Genomic DNA, 16,286 nt, shown 5'->3' with positions numbered 1-16,286 from the left:
TTGCTTGATATTGTCCTGACAATCATTTATTTGTAAAATATATCATAATCATGTTATAGGAATCATGTCCAAAATTAGACCCTGTGAGGCGAGAACCACATGCTTGGTAAGATAAACAATGATTTATGATACCCCAGACCCCAGGACCATATCTGATTGGTCAAGGCAACATTTGAGGGGTGGCCAACAAGGAAGTTTAAAAACTTTGGACACGATTAAATCTTGCTTTTAGTTCTAGTCTAGCTGCTGCTATTAGCCATGTCGGCTTTTAGTTCTAGCATTGCTCGTGCTATCAGTCATGCCTGCTCTTAGCTTTTAGCTTGTAGCTTTGCTACCTAGCTTTAGCTTGTAGCATCTAGCCATGCGGTAGTCATCATTGTTCTTTGAGCGCGGTTCCAGCGTGCCTGCCTGCTGCTACTATGAGAAGGAACACAACCTAGTCTCGTCAAACTTTATTTCTTTTCTTTTCCGTTTGAGAGTTTCGTGTTCTGAGTTAAGTTTTGTAACATCCATTCAACTTCAACCAGCGAACACGACTCTGCACTTTCAGCCAACGCCCAACAACCACGGGCTTCCCAAGATGTCACTTCAGAGACTGAACTTCCAGCCAATCAACGACCTCGGGATAGCCCTTTCACCGAGGCTCCTTCTTCACAGGAGATGCAAGTAACTTTACCTCCAGACTGTGACCTTTACTGGTGTATCTAATATAATTTTAACCTCATTGAGGAACTCAATGCGAGCGCTAATTACGTGATTGATGGTTGTTCATGTTTATGCAATTTAACGTATTGCTGTTAACTTGGGATTCCATATTTCCATTCTCTTAAACTCATCTTTCCCTAACTTTCGACCTTCCTGCAACTTGTGTGAATGTGTGTGTGCGTGCGTTTATGTGTTAGATTAGTTTATATGTCTTAGATTTATCTAATAAAGCCTTATTCATATTGAAAAAAGAAGTATCTTGTGTTTTGTGCTTACAAGTTAATGTCTTAAACTGCCGATCTTGTTACTGTGCTAATTGATAGTGTTTTCACTATAGTTTGGATATTAGTATCCAGCGCAGATTTTATGTTAAACGGCTCGTTCACTGAACCGCAGGCGCGTCTCCGTGAACAGCCATGAAACAGTGATTCTGTTCAAATTCCCTTTAAAATCTTAAATGATTCCCTTTGAGCTAAATTGACCTGTTTCCCTTACATTTATAATGGTGGAGAATGATTGCGGGCAGTTTAATCTAAATTGTGAGCATAAACAAAGTTATTTAATCTTTGATTTTGCTAAAGGAATGAAAGCTGAGAAGCTTGCGAGACTGGAGTGTGTGTGTGTGTTTGTGTGACGCGTGACGTAAGCAGCGCGCGCCCTCCCGCTTGAATGAAAGGAGCTAGAGGAGACTTTAACTCGAGTCCGTCTCCCCTTTGTTAACAGCAGTAAGTGAACTTAAAAGTAAACATCTGAGATCGTACAATAAGGTAGAAATTGAGCGTGTTCCTCATTTGTGTAATGCCTTGTTTTATAGCTGATTTGATTTCACTGCGTGTTCCAGTGTCTCAAACGCTATCTCAGTCACTGTTTGCTGAACGGAGCTAAACTGTTAGTGTTTCAAAAGGGATATAAATCGGTGAATAAAGAATAGTTTTGAGCGGGTTCCTCAATCTATTTATCAAAGTCCCCGTATTCATATTTCATATAGTTTGATTGCCAGTGCGTGTTCCACTGCCGAATCAAATTTGATATTCGACTCCCCTAAGTTAACGTTAAACATTAGAGAACAATGTTTGCCCATTTGTATCCGTTCACAAAGTGAATGTAATCTCGCGTAACACGGCGTGTGTCCGAGAGTAATTTGAATGGGAGTGTTTTAAAAGCTTGATCAAGTAAATTTTAACTGTGTACCAACAGCGAAGGAAAACTTTTATGTTTGTGTCCAGAAAAACTGGCACGGAGAATCAAATTGCTGAGATTGATATAATAACTACAGCAGGAAGCTGCTATTTGAATTAAGATAAATTTAACTCTATACAAACTGAGAGTTTAAGTGCCACATCGCAAAACCAACTGAAAGGCGGTGTTGTTATTTGTACAGTGTTGAAATGAGCCGACATTTCATGTAACATGTTTAACTGTATTTGCAACAATGCAACGATTCATGTGCTAATCCACTAGAATGTGTTTTGGTTGCCATAGTGACGACCGTGACCAGGAAGACTAACGTACTTCCGGAGGAACTCTGAACTGTGCACGCGCAGCGCACAAACTCCACGGTGTCGCTAAGCTAACGAAACCATTGCATTTACATTGAAGTCTATACTAAAGCCACTAGCCTCGAAGGTTAGCCGTTAGCATTACCATCCAGTGGTAGAATAATGTGTGTTTGGGCAACGCTGACGTGATTTAACCATTTTAAACATCTTAACTAACACTTGTTAGTCTCTTTCTTTTTATCGCTCTCTTTTCTCACTAGACCACTTATTTTGATTTTACTAGAAAGGGAAATACTGACTCACAATTATTAATTGTCAAATTTAAATTTAATTGAAACATTAAATTTATTTGGAAGCATTTAAAATTTCCCTTTCAGATCATTTCATATGATCTTTTATTTCTAGTATTCTCTTTTGGGTCTAATTATTTTAGGAATGGATAAGCCTTGAACTTTGGAAGTTAAGTAAACTTATTCCTCCTAATTTATTTATTACCCATCTGAATATATGCTATTCAGACCTTTACTTATTTGAATGCGTTTTACCCCTCTTCCTGTTTTGGTTATACACTTAACCACTATTGTTTTACGTATTGATTTCCTCTTTTTAATTTCATGTTTGCATATTTTGCCCATTTATTATTTTTTTTAATTTTCCCATTTCTTACCATTTCTTTTGTGTATCCTAGCCTGGGAACGACAAACCTGAGCCCTAAAAGGAGACATTGTTATCCCTCACTACGAGTTCAAATAAATTAGAAAGACAACTCTCTTTCACTTAAAGTTTATTTTGTTTGATAAGTTGTGCAGCAACTAACACAACGCTCTCCTTGTAGTTCAGATAACCGCTACTGAGACTTACCATCTCCGTCCTCTCTCTCCTTTACTTTCCTCTTCTCTTTTTACATTTGTAGGACATGTAAGAACCATCAATCAATTCTAAGTGAAGTAAATACACAATCGTGCCAAAGACGACGAATCATCCTTATGAATTTGATTGTAATCATCCTCTCATTTGTTCTTCATAACCTCCCTACATTTGGAAACGCAATCCAAGTTTTAGCATCTCATCCAACGTTGAGATCAATTTAATAGAGCAACTGTCGCCTTCGCTGACTCCCTGGTGAGCGGTCCAACTGTAAGGTGTACGGTATCAATCCTGTCAGACTAAGAAAAGAGATATCAGAATTATTATTGTATTCTTTTGTCCAAAGCAAGAAATATAATAATATTGTTTACGTTTTTGATAACATTTAATTGGAAAAAATAATTTTCCTCATTTGAAAAACAGAAATTTTGCTTGTCATTTGAATTTGTTTTTCACCTCTGTCTCTCTTTTCCTCTTCCTCATTAGAGTGACAAAGTCTTCGCATCTCTAGTCTACTTAGACACCCTGAGACCAACACAGTCATCACCACATTTCACTAGTGGTTCACAATCACTGATACAACACTTAGTTGTCCCACCACACATAGGCTTTTACTCCACACAGATCTGTGTCACATTCTCTTCTCCCCAGCGCGCCAACATGCCGCAGACTGCAGACCCCATTTCCCATGGGGAAGATGTGAACATTTGGTTGAGAGGCATGACAGACAGCCTCACTCCAAAGACATTTGAACTGTTATTATTTTTAATAATAATCCTAATCCTGAGAAGATTCCTGACACAAGATTCAAGCCAGAACAACAACCACGAGGAGCTAGTCAAGATCACAAGCTCACTAAGCTATGCCTTCACAACCCAGCTGGAACTGAGCGACAAGCACATCACCCACCTTCAAGAGGAGCTGACACGTGCTCAACGTCGCATAGACAAGCTGGAAGTGAAAGTTCAAAATCAACTCAAAGCACCCAGCGAGAGGGAGCAGGATACAACAGAACAAGTTATGAAGCTCCTAGCAGCCCTGGCAGCAGCTCAGCTCGACCAGCAACATGCAACGGCTGCTCAGAAAGACCTGGTAAACAGACTCCAGTATGCCGAACAGCTACTGGAGAAAGCCAAGATAGACATCAGAAACAAGAATTCTGAAATCAGTGCTTTGAAAGACCACCTTGAAAGGTACAGAACTGAAATGGACAATCTGACCCAACAACTAGATGATACCAACGATGAGCTCTACCTGGTCAGAAAAGAACTCCAAAATGCTTACAAGCACAAACTAGAGCCAAGGAAAGAGAAACATCTCTTAGCCTCATCACTGCTGAGCAGAGCAGAGTCCCACGTCCAAGAACTGGCATATGACGAAAGGAGTGAAGGGCCACAACCCAAAACCTCACCTGCCTTCGCCACACAACCCTTTCCTGCCAACGAAAGAAAACCTCCCGTCCAAGACCTTGAAGCTGCACACGGGATGACAATCAAAGACCTCAACAAGCTGTCTGAAAACATCAGCAGGTTCAACCCGAACTCCACAGAGAGCCCCGACATCCAAGCTTACCTGCGAGATATCGAATTTCACCTGGAAGTGAGACCTCATGTGACTGACAGAGACTGGTTGTACCTTCTTAGAGCCACGTCCAGTCCCGAGGTACAAAACTTTCTAGATCGACAGCCCAGTCAAACCAAGTCAAACTACCAGCGACTTCGTGAGGTCCTGATTAAAGAGTTTACAGACCCAGAGTCTGAACATGGACTGTTAACTGCCTTGGAAACCAAACAAGGTCGTCAAGAGACTCCACAAGCTTATTACAACCGACTCCGACAAGCCTACTTTGGTGCACACAACAGCCCTGACCTTGAAGAGGATGTGAACTTCAAAACCCTCTTCCTAAAGAATCTGCACCCCGGAGTCAGTCACCATCTAGGTGTCATGGCCTGTCCGAACTCCATGACCATCCAACAGTTGCGTGACCTAACACAGAAGGCCTATAACAAGCAAAAGTTGGCCTCAAAGAAAGGTAACAAAACATCCACACTCTTGAACTCTGTCAACAAAGACTCAAGCCTTGCACTGGACGCCACCCAGTGGCATCACAACACCAGAGTCTTCCAGCAAGAGCACAGAGAACGTGACGCCCATATCCACGACCGCTTTCAGCCCAACTGCTGGAAAAATTCATGGGACCAGCCACGCTTCTCAAGAAACCAAAAGGATAAGAACATCTGGAAACCTAACCAGATATCCAAAGGTAATCAGCTGACTCATCCAAGAGCAACTCGTGTGGGTAAGCGACATCAAAACCCACCTCAGCACCACTCAGACATGCACAGTGCTGAGTATGCACAAGAACATAACCGCTTACCATTAGAAGACACGGAAAAAGTCATGGAACAACTAAGAGAGTTCCTTCAAGACAATTTACATGCAGGTGACCACAAATTTGAGTCATGCTCGCTGTGACCAGCGACAGAACGGAAGGCCGGTGATCACCTGGTGCACCACATCAGAGATGACAAGCACCTGTTCAACAACAACCCAGAATGAACAAGTCTTTCACGGCCAACTGTTGATGAAAAATCTGAGGTACTAAAGGACATCACCTCAGTCACTAACAAACTGTCAAATGAACTCCAACTCCAAGTTCCAAATTCCCTGTCTGTGCAACAGCAACCACCAGAGCACAGAAGGTCAGAAAGTCTGCTACAGCCAGAAGGCATCACAAGAAGAATGCAACATAGGAGACAAGTTTTGCAACTCAGCTTCACACAGCCATGCCAAACTGCCTCCGACTGTCTGCTAAAGAACTTCCTGCCTTGCTGGACTGACCCCTCATTAGACCATGGACACGCCCTCATCCAAGCCAAGGATGCTGAGAGCCAGTCTTCAGTGACATGATAGAAAAAGGGGGAGACAACACAGACTTGAACAGATCTGACCACACATTACCTACACCCAGAGGTAAACACATCTACTGATAACACAGTCAATAAACATATTCTTCCCACAGGTAGAATATCCAACTTTTAGCGTAACAAAGTTACACATACCCACCATGAAGAAACGTGCAGCCATCCTCACAATAGGTAGAACACCTGACACTAAGTTAAGGTTCACGACACACTAGCTGCACCTGACATCCTAGCTCAATAGTAGTTGTAACACATGCTAGGAAAACCCACAGCAGCCTTGTTTTGTTTTGTTCTTCTTCTACCTATCCTTCTCCTTCCCCTCTTTCCTGAGTAGGTGAAATGCCTAGACACCCTGCGAGGGTCGAAGGTCTGATATTAGGATTGACTCGCAACACCTAATATCCGCCAGCCACTCTAAACTGAATGGAAGCCAGAGAGCTCCATGCATGATAGGTCAATCCATTGAATTGAAAACGAAATTACTAGAAAACTAATGGTAAACATGTAAAGTAAGACAACCTAGAAGAACCAAACAAAGTTAACCACAAATTTGATTGATGAATCAAAATAAAAACAATTTCCAAGACGATCTAAATTATCCTCAATGTGCTAAACTACATTGACTAATTGAACTTAACCACGTGTACCTAAATAACCTGATGCCTGCACCAGTACAGTAACTGTCATGGAGGTGTTGTCTTGCTGTTTGCTGTGTTTGTCTGCTTCTTCTGCCTTTGTTTCTCCAGCGATCGACGATGTCTTCACCTAAACACCTCGCCGATCGAAAGGGGGATATATGTAGCAGAAATGAGTCGAATCAGACAAATCAAAGAGTCTATCAGAGCTGTGTGCATTGAAACGAGAGCCGAATTCCTCAGGAAGTCATAAATCAGTTCTAGTGCCACAAGAACCAAGCAAGATAACCAACTAACCAACTTGTTCACACAACAGCTTTCAACATTAACACCAATATAACAATTATTGACAATTTTAATTCGAAGAAGAGATTGTCAAATTTATTGTTCGTGATTGGAATGCAACGCTGGACATCACATGTAAACCCAGGAGATCAAGTTAAATACTTGCATTGACTTCCCCCACCCAGCCAGTGAAACCAGACTGAAATTCCTAAGGGGGAAGGGCTTTAAACCTTTGTCTTCACAGAAAAGTCCCTTTGCCAGAGAATGGCAAAGAAACTGCTTTTTATACATTATATATGGACCAGAATGAACTCAAAAAAGACTTATGAATGAATCGTTACATTGCTTAACTCCATATTCATTTATGTGTAACCCACACATTTGACTATCATGTATAATCACTTATTGTGTATGTCTTTTGATAACTATAGGATACATAGTCATGTCTAGTATTGACATAATCTAATTTTCTTGCTTGATATTGTCCTGACAATCATTTATTTGTAAAATATATCATAATCATGTTATAGGAATCATGTCCAAAATTAGACCCTGTGAGGCAAGAACCGCATGCTTGGTAAGATAAACAATGATTTATGATACCCCAGACCCCAGGACCATATCTGATTGGTCAAGGCAACATTTGAGGGGTGGCCAACAAGGAAGTTTAAAAACTTTGGACACGATTAAATCTTGCTTTTAGTTCTAGTCTAGCTGCTGCTATTAGCCATGTCGGCTTTTAGTTCTAGCATTGCTCGTGCTATCAGTCATGCCTGCTCTTAGCTTTTAGCTTGTAGCTTTGCTACCTAGCTTTAGCTTGTAGCATCTAGCCATGCGGTAGTCATCATTGTTCTTTGAGCGCGGTTCCAGCGTGCCTGCCTGCTGCTACTATGAGAAGGAACACAACCTAGTCTCGTCAAACTTTATTTCTTTTCTTTTCCGTTTGAGAGTTTCGTGTTCTGAGTTAAGTTTTGTAACGTCCATTCAACTTCAACCAGCGAACACGACTCTGCACTTTCAGCCAACGCCCAACAACCACGGGCTTCCCAAGATGTCACTTCAGAGACTGAACTTCCAGCCAATCAACGACCTCGGGATAGCCCTTTCACCGAGGCTCCTTCTTCACAGGAGATGCAAGTAACTTTACCTCCAGACTGTGACCTTTACTGGTGTATCTAATATAATTTTAACCCCATTGAGGAACTCAATGCGAGCGCTAATTACGTGATTGATGGTTGTTCATGTTTATGCAATTTAACGTATTGCTGTTAACTTGGGATTCCATATTTCCATTCTCTTAAACTCATCTTTCCCTAACTTTCGACCTTCCTGCAACTTGTGTGAATGTGTGTGTGCGTGCGTTTATGTGTTAGATTAGTTTATGTCTTAGATTTATCTAATAAAGCCTTATTCATATTGAAAAGAGAAGTATCTTGTGTTTTGTGCTTACAAGTTAATGTCTTAAACTGCCGATCTTGTTACTGTGCTAATTGATAGTGTTTTCACTATAGTTTGGATATTAGTATCCAGCGCAGATTTGATGTTAAACGGCTCGTTCACTGAACCGCAGGCGCGTCTCCGTGAACAGCCATGAAACAGTGATTCTGTTCAAATTCCCTTTAAAATCTTAAATGATTCCCTTTGAGCTAAATTGACCTGTTTCCCTTACACAATTATGTATCCGTTATCCTCTAGAATGAAATGATATATTCTTGGATGTACTGATTTACAAATCCTTACCGAGCAGCACAGTCGTATGCCAGAACATCTGTCTCGGCCAGCAGGTCTCCATCAGTCTCATGGTCTCCTCCATCTGGCCCCAGCTCAAACAGCTGCAAACACAATCACAGCTCTCAATCACAAACTCCTGAGAATTAAGTGGGCTATGGAGACACTTAGATAGCACCTGACCTTGATCTTTGCAGTGTACTCCCCTCGGCCACCAAAAAGACCCAATCCTCCTAACAGGATGTCAGCATCGGCGCAGAAGCGGATGGCCTCCACCGAGTGGGCAGAGTAACCCCAGCCTCCTCCATGACCTAGAAAAAACAACAATCAACAAATGCAATCTGACTAAAAACCGTACTAAATTTAGCCTTCTTTTATTGCTGGAGGTTGCCAAGTGATTCTGTTTGTTTTTGATCGTAATAGATGTTCCTACTGATTCACGTAGCTTTTGAACATCTAATCACCCATTGTGTGTACAACTCATGTTGCTGGACGGTGTCAGTTTGCTGTCTGTGAATGTGCCTTAGTATAGTGCCTAATATGGTATCTGGTGATGTAGCAGCTGTATGATTATACATGAACTCACTCTCAAAGCGGTTGACCACGCTGTAGTCCTCTTTAGAGTAGACCTTCATCACAGCCTGAGTCTCTTCCTCAGCACTGGCCACACACATCTTCAGCTCCTGCATCGCAGCCAGTGTGTCCAGACACCCTGCACACACAACAACTCACACACTACAACTCAAGACTCCAATGCAGTTTTCTTCTTCTTGTTCTTTTTTAAACTTTGGTCTACTTATAAATGTTCATTAATTTTGTTTTGCGTCAAAACATTTAAGTCATAATATAGTTTATTCTGTTAATTTCCCACTTCCGTCACTACCCTTAGAATAAAACTGTTCTAAAGTTTATAAGTATAATATAGTTTTTAAAATACTCGATCCTCTAATAACAGCCTTTTTACAAAGCAAGATAAAAATAAATTATTTTTGCTGCTCTTTATAATTAAAACAATTAAAAACTTATTATAATCCATTAATAATTAAATATTATAATAATTTAAAATAATGTTATTATTTATTCATTATAATAATTAAACTCCTTACAATAATGTACTTAAAACACAAATTCCATGCAGTCTATGCAACCCTGCATAGACAGCAACACAACTGACCAAAGATGCTTTAATATATTATGCGTTTTATTACACCGTTGACGACCGCACAAAGTAGCATTATACATTATTACAGAACTTTCAAATGTATCTAGTATGATAAAACTAGTATAACGCATGACCTGACGGATCAGGAGCAGTCGACAGTGGCATAATAAAAGCTCTGTTGCTTTGGAGCTGTGTGTCACGCTCGTTCAGCCGCCTCGTTTCGCTTCCACGGCTTTCAGCCTCACCCTGCTTCATTCTATTACGTTTATAAATCTTTAATACATGAGCTCATCCATGAACATGATTTCGGCCCGAGCCCCGTCCAGGGTATATACAGCAATCCTTAAGTTAAATTTACTACTTTTTAATACCTTTTTCACTACATTCAGAATATTTTTTAAAACCATCACGACACTGAATTGCAAGTGTTAATCAGCGACCTTTCTATTATTTACACAGATTTTGACATATATAACATACAAAAAATAATAGATTTAGAGACTGATGTTGACAGCATATTGCACATTTATTTCACTTAGTAAATAAAAATAAAACAAATACCATAAAATGTGCAATGGAGAAAATGGATAGACCGAACAATAAGCCTGCCTGTTAGTGTTGTCACGGTACCAATATTTCAGTATTCGGTACCGATACCAGTGAAAATCCACGATTCTCGGTACCAATTTCGGTAACAAAGCATAACACAAAAATTTGGTAATAAAAAAAAAATAACTTTTTAGCACTAAAAATAAAACCAATACCATTCTTTATACTTATTTAGAATTGTGTTTAAAGTTTTTCTACAAGTTATATAATTATGAAAAACAGTAAACAAGTTTCACCCAAATTTAATTTGTCTTTTAATTTATCAAATTTAAACACATTTTATGTTTGGTGAATAAAGGGGATTTGCTATTAAAATTAAAACATGGGAGAAATATTGAGATTTATTTTTTTTTTAAATAAAGTTTTTTTATTTTTTTGCAACAGTGGTAGCAGTATCACATACGTTTTACTAAATGATAGTAATATTTCTAGCACAATGCCCTTATGTAAAAATTTTCTTTTAGGCCTAATGAATGCATATTTGTCATTTTGAAATTTCTATTTGCCCATTAGCTCCGCCCACTACCGGAGAAACCGGTATGTCTTCTGCTTTTTCGAAAGTGAATATGAATAATTCTAAATTAACTCGATTATTTTGACAGGAGAAGACAACAGATGCTGAAATTAATGCAAGCGTCATGCGCTTCAGTCTATGTAGTAAATAAACCTGCACGTCTCTGTCATTCATTAATTCACACAGAGACGCGCAGAACACAGATTCATATTTCAAACAACTTTTGCGGCTTAACATTTACAGATACTGGTCCATATGGAGATTTGATTTGATTAATTTATGCTTTCACAAATTCCATGACTGTCCATATTAAAATGTAAGTTTCATTTACATGACTGGATTTTGAGATTCCGTACTCGTTTTCTGCTTCGCGGAAATCATAGCGCTGTATGCGTCAAGAACCGGGTTTGAACGGGACCTCGGTACTACCGGTCGTTAACCCAGCTATTAGAGAACTTGCATTTGTCCAAGAAGACGACGATGGTTGTCCAGTCATTGAAGATATGCCTTGAAGCAAGTCTAAAATAAAACGTAAGCCAGCCACTTCTGTGGAGCGCGCAGTGTTCTGAGATGATGCCGAACGACCACTGAATATGACGTCAGCATGAGACGGAGACGGAAGATCTTTGATTATATGCCCAGATATGCTAAAGCCCATATAAACGAACTAACACGAACGCAGATAGAATTTCAATCAGAATAAGACACCTGATAGTCTGGAAAAAATAATACCTAATTTGGAAAAAAATAATACCTCTTAGACCACATTTAACACTTTTAATGGCCTTAAATTTGACCATTTTGATTTATCACTTTTTAATACTTTTTAAAACCCCGCGGACACCCTGCCGTCGGATTGCATCGGCTGTGGGGACGAAGACGACAACTCCTACGATTCCACACTGGCATCATTACGCTACGCCTGTTTCTTTGTTTGTTTTGACTACGCACCCTCCAGTGGCCAAAACATATTGTGTATAAACATTACGTATTGTGCCTTTAATTTGAGAAAAATCTGGGCTAAAGTCATGTAGTGTATTCCAACCTTAAGGATCTGCAGAGCAGTAGGTGCTACACACGGTCAGAAATAGTAAAGGTTTAGCTGATTTAACCATAATTTACTCTTTACAATTGTTATTCTGTTCAGTGTTAAAATAATATCATCTATCCTAATTCCACTGAATTACTTCACCGTGACTGGATGAGACAAATTTCGGAATAGTAAAAAGGCGTGGCTTATATGAAACACAGTAAGCTACAAAACTGAGAGGGAGCTGTTTTTCTAACTGGAGAAGTTTCGAAAGTTACACTGTGTTACACAAAGTTTCCACAGTAAAATGATCTCTTATTCTCAAAAGATCCAGGGAAATTTGATTTGACAGACAAAGCTCAAAGACTGTCGATCTTGCTTAGACAACGCCAGTCAAGCAGCACCATTTCCTCTCTGTACAGCTTAGCTCGAGAAACAGCTAGCAAGCTCTGAATGTCCTACCATCATGTGACAGGCTTTGAGAATCAGCTTGACAAGAGAGTGCTGTGACCTGCACGTTAAACAGCAGTAGAGCTGAGGTAATGCTGTTGTCGTACCCAGGATGTGCAGCGCTCCGTGGGAGCGGGTGGTGCTGGCGTGGGAGCCCGAAGGCAGAGCCAGCTCAGGACTCAGGATGCTGCAGAGGGCCTGGATGTCCGAGGCGGTGGGCACACGGGCGTCTGCTATCACCGCGTTATAGCAGCACATCTCACGTGTGGCAGGTAGGAATCTGGTAAAATGATAAGACGGCTTTAAGTGAGAAGATATAGTTTGGGGCACAAGTTAAGCATGCAGCATGTCATTCATCAGTCAATGTTAGAGAATAATTTATTGTCTGCAGAACAGATGTCGAACACTGAAACCCTGAGAAACTGTGTACAGTTTTTTTTTAGGTTGCATGATCGTAAAGGCATTATCACGAGTCTGCTGGCTCCAGATGAGCCTCACCTCCAGATGACATCATAGACAGGGTCCAAACAGAGACCGAAGCCCTGGAGGTCCTCCTGCTCGGAGTCATTGAAGGTGCGGCAGCTCCCGTCCAGTTTGTTGATCAGTAAGCATTTGAAGGGAGGAGGCTCAGATACCGATGTTGGAACCAAACCTAGAGAGGCCAGGACAGGAGGGAACAGTCAAAGGCTTTAACGGGAGACACAACACATGGGCTTTTGAAACCACAACAGGGAGGCAGCGAAAGAGAGTACCGATGATGTGTTTGCTGGCGAAGATTTCGGAGGTGGCCAGGATGTGTGAGTTGATAAGTGCCTCGTCGATCCTAAAGAAGGTTTGATCACCGCTGGCCCCGATCCACGTGGCTTTTCGGCCGTACTTGGCGCCAATGTTGGGCATCGGAGAGGGCTTGGCGTTCCAGTAGGGCATGTCTAGGATGGGCCGTCCTAACTGCCCTTTCTGTTGAGACGACATGAGATAAATCTTCAGGTTCTTTGTCAACATATGGATGGAAAAATCTTGAACTTGACTGACGAGAGAACAAGTCTGAGGTGGAACAGCTAACTTACAGAGAAGCTCCCGAAGGTGAAGACCTGTCCGTCCGTGAGAAGCACTGCAGTGTGGTTACTGCCTGCCGTCACCTGAGTACTTGGGCCGGGCAGAGCTTGCACCAGAGAGGGAGACCCCCTGTGTGTTTGGATAAAAATCAAAGTAGAATAGGTTAAGGGTTCTGTTGTTGTTGTAGTTATAGTTTGTTTGTTTTTATTTTTTATTTTATAAAATTAAAGATTTTAATTAACTTAATTGAAATAAAGAAATCATCAAAATAAAAAACAAACAACTAAAATATTTAAAATAAATTAAATAATTTTGTATAAAAAATTTTATTAATATGAAACCAACAAATAAATACATATACATTAATATGTGTGTGTGTGTTTGTGTGTGTATGTGTGAGTGTGTATGTATGTATGTATGTATGTATGTATGTATGTATGTATGTGAGTGTATATATATATATATATATATATATATATATATATATATATATATATATATAATGCAATATATAAATACATAAAATAAATATAATTACTTAAAACAATTCAATATTAAAATAAAGTAAATAAAAAAAACAATTAAAAACTAAAATGCATCTACATGCAAAAAAAATATTTAAAATAAATGAATAAATTTATGATTTAAAGTAAAATGCATAAATATATAAATACATAAAATACAATTAAATTGAACTGTAACAATTAAACAATTAAAAGAATAAAACATTAAAATAAATACACAAATATTTAAAACAAATAATTAGATAAAATACAAAAATAAATACAATAAGTACAATTAAATAATTAAAGTTATGTATATAAATAACGACAAAAAAGAAAATTACATTTATTTGTTATTAATTTTCCTGCATTCGTAGAGTTCTGGGTTATTTTTATGATTGTAATTTTTGGAGATTGACAACTGTTATCACAAAAATTGTGTTAACTCCATTCCCTTTAAATCCTCATTACCTAGAATTAACATCTCCATGTCCGAGTTGTCCATGCTGTCCATAACCAAAGGTGTAAACGTCTCCATTCTCCATTAACACCACTGCCAAAAAACAGATTTACCATTACAAATGGACACATGACTTCAAATCATACTTGGCATATCAACAAATATCGACCCAAAGTAATGATGAGGCACATGAACGATGGCCTCCTGTCACATCATCAAGGTCAGATGTGATCTTGACTCACCGGAGTGGTGGAAACCACAGCTGACCTGCACGGCTCGCAGCTCACAGTCGAAGCGTACGGCCCCCGGAGGATATGTAGTGATCTTACTGGCATCTTTGTCCCCGCGTTCACTGCTGCCATCTGTAACACAGAAGAGAGCGTGAGCCTGGGCGGACGGACGGTAAAGGGCAGACAAGGACAGCAAGAGACATGATGGATGTCTAAAAGCAGCGAGTAAAGCCGGGAACTGTTAACTACCTGGGAAGAGAAATGACCTGGTGCCTCAGAGGAAAGGAGAAAAACAGAAAAGAAATGAAATATTGGCATGCGTGGACAGAGGTGGAACAGAGCAAAGGAGAGAAGATTAACTGAGCGGGAAGTTGTGATTGTATACAACTTTAAATTCCCTCTATCAAGGGTTAATAAAAGAGATCTGGCATTGACCGGAGGCACATATCCAATGAAGAAACAGGAAAAGTTGACTCATTTCACTCCACACTGATTAAAATAGTGTACATCTGTAAATGTGCCACGACAGTGTAAAAGTAAGTGCAGCTCTGTGTCCCCTGCATGCAGAAATACACACAGATAATGCATTTTACAGAACAGAACATACTGTTCGATTTAGACCAGGGTCACAAATTCAGGATTCAGAGCAAAAATGCCACTGAAGGTGACAAAAATGCCCCTTGGTTTTAGGGACATTGCAAATGACCAACATGTATCTGTATTCACTGGTGCAGCGGTAAATGTGGTTCAATTCGATCTGAAATGAACAGACTTTGTATTGAATCGCATAAGAAAATGCCTTAAAAATAATGGTTAGTGGTAGAGAGGAATAGTAGAAATGTGGAATTTATGTTTTATGTCATTCCAAAACCTATATGCTGTCAATATATTGGTTAATCTTTGATAATTCAGCTAATAATGTTCATTGTCAAGTAATCTTTTTAATTGGCTTTCAAGTTTAAATACAAAACTGGTTCTTGTAGCGACATTATGTGATCAATTACTGAATTGATTATGATATTCAATAGCTATAATGGGAGAAGATGGAAGATCAAAGTCTTTTTTGGTGTTTAATTTATTCATTTAGCAGACACTTTTATCCAAAGCGACTTACAGTGCACTCCGGCTATCAATTTTTAGCTATCATGTGTTCCCGGGGAATCGAACCCACAACCTTGCGCTTGATAATGCAATGCTCTACCAATTGAGCCACAGGAACAAAGGTGTTTGATAGTTGGGATCACCATGAACTAGATGTGTCACGATATACCAGTATTGACAATAATCACAATATAAAAAAATATGATATTGATAATAATAATAACATAACACGGTTAATACTCCAGTGCTGGTCACAGCTTCACACTACAGCGTGGTAGGCCAAATATTAAGACACATTCAGATGGAGATTCAGCATGGCTAGTATTTCAATGTTTCTTAAAATAACTACAAGGCATAACGCTCTATTTATATTGGCCATGCACTAGGATTTATTTTAAGCCCTTGTAAAAAAAAAAAAATCTTGACTCAAAATGATAAAAGTCAGACTTAGATGCAATTCGCTATTTTAAGCAGACAGCACATTTGGCGAACGCTTTTTTGTTTTGTTTTTGCAATTAACGCGGCATG

At 39.6% G+C, this 16,286-nt stretch overlaps 1 protein-coding gene across 17 annotated transcripts in view; it reads right to left on the bottom strand.

Moving 5' to 3' along the window:
- LOC113109035 (MYC binding protein 2) overlaps nt 1-16,286 on the bottom strand; it is a 111,116-nt gene that overhangs the window by 58,364 nt on the left and 36,466 nt on the right. For all 17 annotated transcript variants that reach the window (XM_026272530.1, XM_026272529.1, XM_026272534.1 and 14 more), the window contains 9 exons: nt 14,670-14,789; nt 14,439-14,520; nt 13,476-13,593; nt 13,161-13,365; nt 12,907-13,060; nt 12,516-12,688; nt 9,230-9,355; nt 8,827-8,954; nt 8,656-8,747 (listed from right to left, as the gene is read on the bottom strand). In XM_026272530.1, coding sequence (XP_026128315.1) covers nt 8,656-8,747; nt 8,827-8,954; nt 9,230-9,355; nt 12,516-12,688; nt 12,907-13,060; nt 13,161-13,365; nt 13,476-13,593; nt 14,439-14,520; nt 14,670-14,789 — 1,198 coding nt within the window. The remainder of the gene's footprint in view (nt 1-8,655; nt 8,748-8,826; nt 8,955-9,229; nt 9,356-12,515; nt 12,689-12,906; nt 13,061-13,160; nt 13,366-13,475; nt 13,594-14,438; nt 14,521-14,669; nt 14,790-16,286) is intronic.

This window comes from Carassius auratus, chromosome 9 (assembly GCF_003368295.1).
Source record: "Carassius auratus strain Wakin chromosome 9, ASM336829v1, whole genome shotgun sequence".
NCBI classification, from domain to species: Eukaryota; Metazoa; Chordata; class Actinopteri; order Cypriniformes; family Cyprinidae; genus Carassius; species Carassius auratus.
This window is presented reverse-complemented; position numbering and strand designations above follow the sequence as displayed.